Source organism: Tasmannia lanceolata, unplaced genomic scaffold (genome assembly GCF_043159265.1).
Source record: "Tasmannia lanceolata isolate RefF3 unplaced genomic scaffold, GAP_Taslan_0.1 ptg000015l, whole genome shotgun sequence".
NCBI lineage: Eukaryota > Viridiplantae > Streptophyta > Magnoliopsida > Canellales > Winteraceae > Tasmannia > Tasmannia lanceolata.
The window spans coordinates 41036180-41045958 of NW_027518692.1; the positions used below are offsets into that span (position 1 = coordinate 41036180).

Genomic DNA, 9779 nt, shown 5'->3' on the forward strand with positions numbered 1-9779 from the left:
AATATGTTTTTCGGTGTTTGCCAAACTCATTTTCCCTGAAAATGTTTTTGCAAAATTGTAAATTTCCCCCCTTTTTGAAACCCAACTTGACCCCTTTTTTTTCATGAAATAATTTTGCCATAATTTTTTTACATACATTCAAAGTTTTTAATTAAGTGCCTAGGAGTGCCATTATCAAAAGAAAAGGACCATTCCTTCTTCAATTCAATCACTTTCTCTAATTCAAGAGCTTGCTTATTTCATCATTTTCTATCAACATCATCACATGTCATTCCTGTTTTCTTTATTAGAAAAATTGCACTTATTTGACTGAGTTCATGTCCTGTTCTTTCTCTATTTATGTCCCTCACCCATTCTAAGAATCTGATCTCAGCTTCTGTAACTGATACTGCAGATTTGAATACAACCCATGTGCTTCTGACTGCTTACTTTGTTCTCAAAGGTATTTCATTAAGTCGGTTCTGAGAATTGTCATCAGATTCTTTTGAAAAGTTCTCTTTCATTCATCAATAATGGTTCTGTGTTCTCACATACATGAATAAATATCTGTTAGGTATTAAATAGAAATAAGTTTTTATTCTTTCTTTACTGGGTTTCTCTTACTTTCTTCATATATTGCTGTTTCTTTGTGTTCTGGGTCAGGCTGTGGAGTTTGCAGAGAAATACGTTTTGACTTTTGTAGTCTTTTCTTTCTTGGGTTTCTCTTATTTATTCATATATTACTGTTTCTTTGCGTTCAGGGTCAGGTTGTGGAGTTTGGAGAGACTGTTCCAATGGAGAATTCACAAGTGAATGGTTTTGAATTCAGTGTCAAGCAAGGAGAGCCAGCCCTTGTTCCTCCTGTAGAGGAAACAGAGAAGGGTCTGTATTTTCTTTCAAACCTCGACCAGAATATTGCGACGATTGTTCAAACAGTTTACTGCTTCAAGGAAGAGGGAAAAGGAAATGAAAGAGCTGCCGAAGTTATGAAGGAGGCCTTGGCAAAGGTTCTAGTCCATTATTATCCACTAGCCGGGCGGTTGACAATCAGTGCTGAGGGGAAACTGATTGTGAATTGCTCGGGAGAAGGAGCTGTTTTTGTTGAGGCTGATACAGATTGCACTATGGAAATGATTGGAGACATAACAAAACCCGATCCCGTGACGCTTGGGAAGCTTGTTTACAACATTCCTGGCGCAAAGAACATCCTAGAAATACCTCCTTTGGTGGCACAGGTCTGAATTTTTCTATGTAGTTCTATGCAGATAAGGTCTTTTTTTCTTTTCTTCTTTGTTTTTGTGTGTTGTTTAAATAGCTTGTGAGTAAACTTTCAGTTCTAGTTTGTGAAAGTTTACTTATACTGCATTGCAATGGAACTTTCGTGGACAATATGCAAATTCAACTGGTCAGAAGTGTCAAAACAGTTAAGAATTACACCTATACACTGATTTTCAATGGTTTTGAACAATATGCTGATTAAGTTTTTCTGAAGAGTCAGACTAGAATTACTCGTCCAGCGTACATTATTTATGCATTCTACGGTACTTTTCATTAGCCTTGTTGAAAAACTTTGGCTTCCTCATAAAATAGATTTTTTATTTTGAAGATTTTGTAATTTTGGGGTGATTACATTTGTTGATTATGTGTTGAATTGCTTTCAATCTTGCCTGAATCTCACTATGTAGCTAGGGGAATTTATTCATCTGAACTGATAAATTTCTAATGTTATGTTTTAATTTAGGTGACTAGGTTCAAGTGTGGAGGATTTGTTCTTGGGCTATCAATGAATCACTGCATGTTTGACGGTTTAGGCGCAATGGAGTTTGTGAACTCATGGGGTGAAACTGCGATGGGTTTGCCACTGAGTGTTCCACCATTCCTAGATAGAAGCTTACTCAAAGCAAGAAATCCTCCTAAAATAGAGTTTCCCCACCATGAATTTGCAGAGATGAAAGATATATCCGATACTTTCAATCTCTATCAAGAAGAAATGCTCTATAGGTCCTTTTGTTTTGACTCAGAAAAGCTTGAAAAACTCAAAACAAAAGCCATGAAAGATGGAGAACTTGATAGATGCACCACTTTTGAAGCTCTATCCGCATTTGTGTGGAGAGCTCGAACCGAAGCGTTGAATTTGCGACCCGATCAAGAAGCAAAGCTTCTCCTCACTGTTGATGGACGGTCTAGATTTAACCCCCCACTACCAAAGGGATACTTTGGCAATGGAATTGTGTTAACAAATTCTCTGTGTAGTGTAGGTGAGATATTGGAGAAGCCCTTGTCTTTTACAGTTGGGCTGGTCAAGAAGGCAGTTTCAATGGTTACAGACAGTTCCATGAGATCTGCCATTGACTATTTCGAAGTAACTAGAGTTAGGCCTTCTCTCACTGCAACTCCTCTAATTTCTACCTGGTCAAGGCTATCTTTTCGTACCACTGATTTTGGATGGGGTGAGCCTCTTCATTCAGGTCCAGTAGCTCTACCTGAGAAAGAAGTGATTTTGTTTCTATCTCATGGAAAAGAGAGGAAAAGGATAAATGTAATGCTGGGTTTGCCTGCTAGTGCTATGCCGGTCTTTGCAGAACTGATGCACATTTGATGAAATAAGCCTAAGTACGTATTTTATTGGGGTAATCTCTAGGATTATAGCTAGGATACTCCAAGCAAGTTATGGGTTTCTTTTATGCAGAATTTGTATCTAGATCAGAATGTTTCTGTCCCAATAAGTTTACAATTATTCAGACACAAATGCACTTCATGGAAAGTAATGTTGGAAAAGATGGGGTAAGCATTATACAGCTCAAGTCGAGAAGCGACGATCTTCCTCTGAGTTACTCCAAGCACATTTGGGTCTCTGTCTCCTTTCTTTCTATTCTTTTTCTTTTAAATGTATGTGGTCTTAATTTGGTATTCAGTTGAACAGCACAATGTCAAAGCTCTGTATTGGATTTCCTATTGTTATTTGTTTTAAGTTATAATTCTTAGTGTGAAAAAACATCTTCATCTCCATTTTCCGTGGGTGTGAATAGCTGCTCAAACAAGTGTATTGCTCTAATGTTTAATGCATAGACCAATCAAGTGACCGTGTTGAGAATCTTTTTTTGAAAATTATCACTATTCTATTATTAGCCGATATCCTATCGACCATGCTAAATGTTCTTTTAGAATATGATGGGAAGATCTGGAACTGACAGGAATAGATGCAGTAAGGCATGTCCCCTTCAAAAAATTTAGAATACCGGGAAGTATTCATGCTCATCTAAGCCTCATCCAATTCAATTTCTATGAAATTGCTTAACAAGATAAACACTTGTACTTGGGAGCTACGCTTCACCAAATGTCTTTTTTTCCCAAAAACAGAGGTAGGCTTGGATGGAAATGGACTATAATATATCAAATGAAGTTGTAGAAAGAAATGAGACATTAATACCCTACATTGAATTTCTATTTTATACATAGCAAGTGGAGAATTGTTTTAGACAATAATTTGACAGATTTTATTTTTTTTGAATGGTAGAAAATCTCATTGAATGACAAAGGAGGCCGAGATGGTTTGTACAACAAGCAAAAATGAAAAAGGAGCAAAGATACAATCCCACAAATAGGGCACGGGATAAAACATCAAGGGGGAAGAAAATCAAATAACTCTAAGCCTTCCCTCGAAACACCACCGCTTAACGTGAGAGAAGGACGTAGATGATTCCCCCACCACATCTTGAATTTCTTCTAAGAAACTGGCAAATCGCCTAGGAAGAGGATGAGAATCCATAAGCTATTTTATGACATTTAACCAAGGTTTAAAATTTCGATTTTGGTACCGGTTTCGGACTTCCGAAAAACTGAAATTTCGGTCGAAATTTGGTACTCACGTTCGAAATTCCGGACAAAAATTCATAAATTTCGGACCGAAATTCCGAAATTTTGTAACGCTTTTTAAAAATAAAAAATAAAAAAGGCATTTTATTAAAATTTCAGACTGAAATTTCCTTCTTTCACGCTTATTGGCCCCACTTTCTTTCTCGGACCCCCATCTAGCATATTTATGGTTGCTTTTTTATTATTATAGAAGGGGGTGGCCCTGATAATAAAAAAAAGGGGGAGATTTGACAACTACCTTTTTTTTACAACCTGTCTCCCACAATATCCCAATTCTATTCTCCTAACAGGACAAACAAATGGGGGTGGAAATATCATTATTTTACCAATTTTCCATTAATTGATTCCAACCCAGAATTGCATCATCAGACTAATTCCTACCGTTGGATCAGTAGCCTTATTTTTTAAATGGTAAAATTTGTCTAGACCATGACCGTGATGTCCTGACAAACTCAAATGTGAAAACAAAAGGAAAAGGAATTTTTCCTTTTATTGAATAATAATAAAATTGAAAAAGCGGTAAGAAGAATAATAAGGGCAGTGATAAATCGACTCCCCATATGGATAAATCGACTCCCCATGTGTCTATCTCTCTCTTTTTTCTCTCTCTAACATAGAGGAGAGAGAAAGACACATGGGGAGTCGATTTATCAATTTGGGGAGTCGATTTATCACTCCCCAATAATAATAATAATAAAACATCAATTTGTAGATGAGATCTTAGGCAAATTGTTATGTTGATATGTTACCGAGGCAGTTTGAGTCTCTTGCCAAGTGAGGTGTCTGAATAATACCTTATTGATGATTGATTGCATGTTTCCAATTCTTGAACAAAATTAAAGTTACATTGATTATTTCTGGCCACCAAAACAATTCACAAATACTATATTACTTCTCTTGAAGTCAAATGTTGAAACCAAAATGAATGATCAAAGATTTTGGTGCATCTTTCTGAATTAACAAATATCCATCGAACAGTATAGAAGTTATTATACATGTCGTCTTCTAACTTGGTCAACCCAAAAATTTCGAGATCATAAACCATCTCCACTGCAACCACTTCTCAATAATGCAATCACAATTGCTCAACAGATTAGACCGCGTCAGAATCTAAATAACTAACCAACCTCAGATAAGCAGAAATCAACTACACAAAATCCCATTATCCTATTAACCTTTAGAGCCCATGGATGGAAAATTCCAAGCACCGAGTTCATAGTTACTAACCACAATCAAGTCTCAATATAGTTAGAACTTGATATCCGAGGAACAAGTGGAATCTTTCAGCTAAGAAAAACATTTTAAAAGATTCATGACCAAAGGAGGCCTTCAGAGGCAATTATCATCTGTTTTCTACCTAGACAGATTGGAACACGGCCTTGGATGTATAATTGCATAGCTGGTGTGAAACCTTCCCTGCTACATACACGAACAGGAAATCTGAATTCACTGCATTAGGAGGTACAATACGTTTCCCAAAGCCCAAAGGATCAGACAAACATCTCAATACATGAGAACATAAACATCTTAAGTCATGAGGAAACCTTGAACATGGCCATGGCCAGTTCAACGCAAGTCGAGGACTAAGAAGCCGATAAGCTGCATAACCCTTTGGAAATTTGCAGCCTTGAGGAAGTTCAACATTGTCCATCTCACATAGCACCTTGTGAAAATTATCAACTTTGCAAAGTGATGCGAGAAGGCCTTCACTTTTATATCCGTATTCCAATTCGACCTCTTCTAAGAGCATCTTGAAAAGGGGATGGCTCGCATACTCTGTCTTTATCACAAAGCGTTACTTTCCCAGGACAATATACACAAAGAAGCAACTGACAGGTGCAACTAGGCCTTTAAGGGACCATTTATACTCATCTGAATTGGTGGACCATGGCCATGATCTGCTCTTTTACATAGGAACAAAGGGATTTCTGAAGATCTACTACTGCTAAATGATGTGTCTGGAGAAATTCTTCATACTGATCATCCAAGAACCGTAGTTGGATCCATCAAAAGGAGGTCTAGATGTTGAGTGACCTTTCTCAAATCCCTTAGGGTCTACCTTTTCTCTTTTTAGATTAAACAAAAAAATAATTTTAAAAGGAGCCTTTAGCTTTGATACCAATTGTTAGCATGGCAACCCAAGAGGGGGTGAATTGGGTTTTAAATTTTTTTTGCCATTTTAAAGATTAATTAAAATTAAAATAAAGAACGATTGCAATTAAAACAAGAAGATAAAAAAACAAGATGCACAAGGAAGATAGAGCGAGGGAAAGAGAAAGTACACCAAGTATTTTTATAGTGGTTTGGCACAACCCGGCCTACATCCACTCCACGAAGTTCCCCTTCGTGGCTTCCACTAACCCGGACTTCTAACTGTTCCTTTACCATTTGGAAACAAAAGAGAGACAGGCTGTTCAGGTCTCACTGCTAGACTAAGTAGATAATGATAGAACTTCCCCACTAATCATGAAAATGTCATAGGGCATTCTGTTAGAATATGGCTTAGATATAGACAATTGGAGTGTGGTTATTAGATTAATCAACTAGAGTTGATAAGGAAGTGGGCTAGATTAGGCAATTAAGATTAGGGTAGGATATTTCTTTTCATAGTCATCTTTATCTTTCCTTGTTTATTGAGTGTTCTATATAAGCATTATTAGAGTTGATAGTAATCAATCTAAGATTTAGTGGAAAACTCTAGTTTTATCACATTCTACATATTATAATGATATCTTCATGATTCTATTCAAGTGATTTATTTTGGACATTCTCCAAAAATGAACATCATTGTTCATCTCTTTGTATTTTTGCTGTTTTATGACTTCTATCTTTTCAGAGACTGTATTTTGTTTAAAAGCCTCACATACTCTCTTGGAAGAGAAGAACCAAGAAACTGAGGCCGTGTTCTTATTAAGCTCTTATGTGCAGGTTAATGCGGCCTTTAGCGAGACCAAGACGAAGGGCACAAGTTTGGGTGCTCCATGTGCTCTGGAGAATGTGCTCACCGAGATGGTGATCTACGGGAAGTTATGAACACTTGGATAAGGTCACCAAAGAGCTTGTTGGCGGGATTTTGGAGGCTGGAAAGAGAGCCGGACACGAGGCCTCCGGTGGGTATATCAGCGGAATGATTGGGTTCTATTTCACAGAAGGACCTGTTTATAGTTTCAAAGATGTGAAGAAGAGTTGCAAATTTTGGGGGGTTCCATAGGGGGATGTAGGAGGAAGGGGTGTACTTGGCTCCATCACAGTTTGAGGCTGCATTTTCGAGCTTGGTGCGTACTTTTGAAGACACTGAACGGGCCATAGTTGCCGCCGAGAAGGTTTTCCTGCAGTTATATATATATATATATATATATATATATATATATATATAACTGATTACTGTTATTGTTCCCTTCTCTTTTCTCTTTTGATTCTTTTTTTCTTTTGGGGTAGCTAATCTTTTGTGTGATTGAGAGTTGTATTGTATGGGATTCACCTCAGACAAATTGTATGCCATTGGTAGGTTCCTTTTTTGTAATTTAGTTGAAAAGCTTGTATCAACTTGAGTGCATCCATCTTTCATCTTGCCCAATTGTCTGTACTGATTTAATTGCTGAAGGGTTTGTTTTCGAACAGAATGGAGATGGTTTATAGGTGCTATTTGAGTACATCATAAACAAATTGTCCTTCCATATATTTCTAACTCAAATGTAAGAAATTTCTCATCTGGTGTATTGAACATGAAAACAAAGCTCTGTAGAGGGAGAAGTGTTTTAACTTTCGCCTATTTTGTGAGGGAATTGGAAACAATCCCTTCTTCATGCAGGTTAACCGTTAAAAGGTTAAAACATTCTAATAAGTTTTTTTTTTTTTTTTTTTGAACTGGAACATTAGAATAAGTTTTAAATGTATTAAACATATTTTTTTAGCCAACTACAAGATAGAGCATTTGGATATTCATTAAGGGAACCCTGAAAGAGTTAAATAAATCCTAATATCAAGTCATCATGACATTGAAGGTCTTGATGGCATTGGTGAAAGAGTTAAATATATAAAGAAAGACGAATTTCTCACTACAGGAAAATCCTCTCCTCAAATAGTGAAACCACCCCCAAAAAGATGTGCTTCAATATATGATAGAAAGAACAACACTACAAGATAAAGAACAATAAAAAAAGAAGAAAGAGGAAAGCTTGCACACAAGAGAGCTTCAATGAAACTTCAATGGAGGTCTAGGTAGTGGAGAATCTCTACCAAAGTGAAGTTATGAGAATTAGGCTTGGTCAAGGAAAGTAAAGAGAAGATAGCTTAGGTAAGTGGTAGTGGATATGGGAAAGTGGTGTCTTAAATGCTTCAAGAGGAAAGCTTTCACCTCCTTAGGCCCGAACAAAACATAATTTCCCGCATCAACCGCATTTGCGACCGAAAAAAGGTTCTTCTTCATACCGGGAACATGAAACACACTCTTAAGTGTAATAGGATCTTCATTTGCACCACCAATGGTAATGACCCCTTCTTTCTCTACCGGATGTATAGTGTTGTCCGCCGTGATAATAGCATCGTTGCTTTCATATTTTTGAAACTTTGAGAATTTGGATTCGTCGCCGGTAAGATGATGCCCACAACCGGAATCGACAATCCAATCATCCTCAAAATTGATGGATGCCAAAGCACCCACCTTAGTAGTTTCCGCCACGAAACATCTACCCCAATCTTCTTCATGTTTTGGATCATCAACTTTTTCGGCTACATTTTCATCCTTCAATTTCACACGACAATTCTTTTGTATATGCCCAAGTTTACCATATCGGTAACACTTGATACCCTTTCGGTTTCCATTACCCATAACGGATGATCCTCTTTCATCTCCACCTTTACTTGGAATATTTTTCTTCTCTTTATATTTGTTGGAAGGCTTCTTGTTGCTTGAAAATAATGCTTCTCCTTCACTCCCGGATATTGAACAACCCGTCATTTGTCTAGCTAAAGACTCTTGTGAAGCAAGAAGATTTTCAAATTCTACCAAAGAAGGTTGTTGATCCCACCCTTGAATCGACGTAACATAAGGAATATACTCTCTTTTCAACCCACGAATAATATGCCGCTTCATTCGTGCCTCCGAAGGCTCTTCCGAATCCAATAAAGAAATCTCCGAACAAAGATTCTTGATCTTCAAAAAGAATTGAGAAATAGAGAGACCACCTTGTGTAGTATTTGCCAACTCATTTTCCAACATTTGTAGACGAGCCATGTTCTTCTTGTTGAGCGATCCATCAAGGGTAGTCCAAATCTCACTCGCCGATTTACACCTAATGATGTGCTCAAACAACTCATGCGAAATAGACCGCTTCAAAAGAAATTCGGCCTTAGCATTCTTCATCATCCACACCTTCAACACATTGCCATTTTCTTGTGTATCTTCCGGAGCCACATTTGCATCCCCGCAAACAACATCCCATAAATCTTCTCCCACAAGATAAGACTCCATACATGTTCTCCATATCTTGTAATTTGATTGATTTAGCAACTCAATGCCGAGTCCACTAACCCTTCCACTCATATCCATCTTCAAAGTACCGATTGAACTTCTTCACCAAGGAAATATAGGCAAGCACCTACTACCACCCTTGTGGCTTTGATACCATATAGAGAAAGACGAATTTCTCACTACCGGAAAATCCTCTCCTCAAATAGTGAAACCAAAGTTAGTTTACACTAGCCCAAAATCAACAACCAAAGTAGAAGAAGAACAATGCCCAAAAAGATGTGCTTCAATATATGATAGAAAGAACAACACTATAAGATAAAGAACAATAAAAAAGAAGCTTCAAGAGGAAAGCTTGCACACAAGAGAGCTTCAATAAAGCTTCAATGGAGGTCTAGGTAGTGGAGAATCTCTACCAAAGTGAAGTTATGAGAATTAGGCTTGGTCAAGGAAA

The 9779-nt window shown here is 37.3% G+C and overlaps 1 protein-coding gene across 3 annotated transcripts; it reads left to right on the forward strand.

Moving 5' to 3' along the window:
* Positions 1-295: 295 nt before the first annotated feature.
* Positions 296-2988, forward strand: LOC143845499 (omega-hydroxypalmitate O-feruloyl transferase-like). Of its 3 annotated transcripts, none has more exons than XM_077353875.1 (3): positions 296-442; positions 741-1214; positions 1721-2988. In XM_077353875.1, the coding sequence occupies exons 2-3, from the start codon at positions 774-776 to the stop codon at positions 2576-2578; spliced, it is 1299 nt and encodes a 432-aa protein (XP_077209990.1). In that variant the 5' UTR covers positions 296-442; positions 741-773; the 3' UTR covers positions 2579-2988. The 3 variants fall into 3 exon arrangements, with proteins under 3 accessions (XP_077209990.1, XP_077209991.1, XP_077209992.1); XM_077353876.1 differs by having other exon boundaries at positions 440-553; XM_077353877.1 differs by lacking the exon at positions 296-442 and having other exon boundaries at positions 591-1214.
* Positions 2989-9779: the final 6791 nt, after the last annotated feature.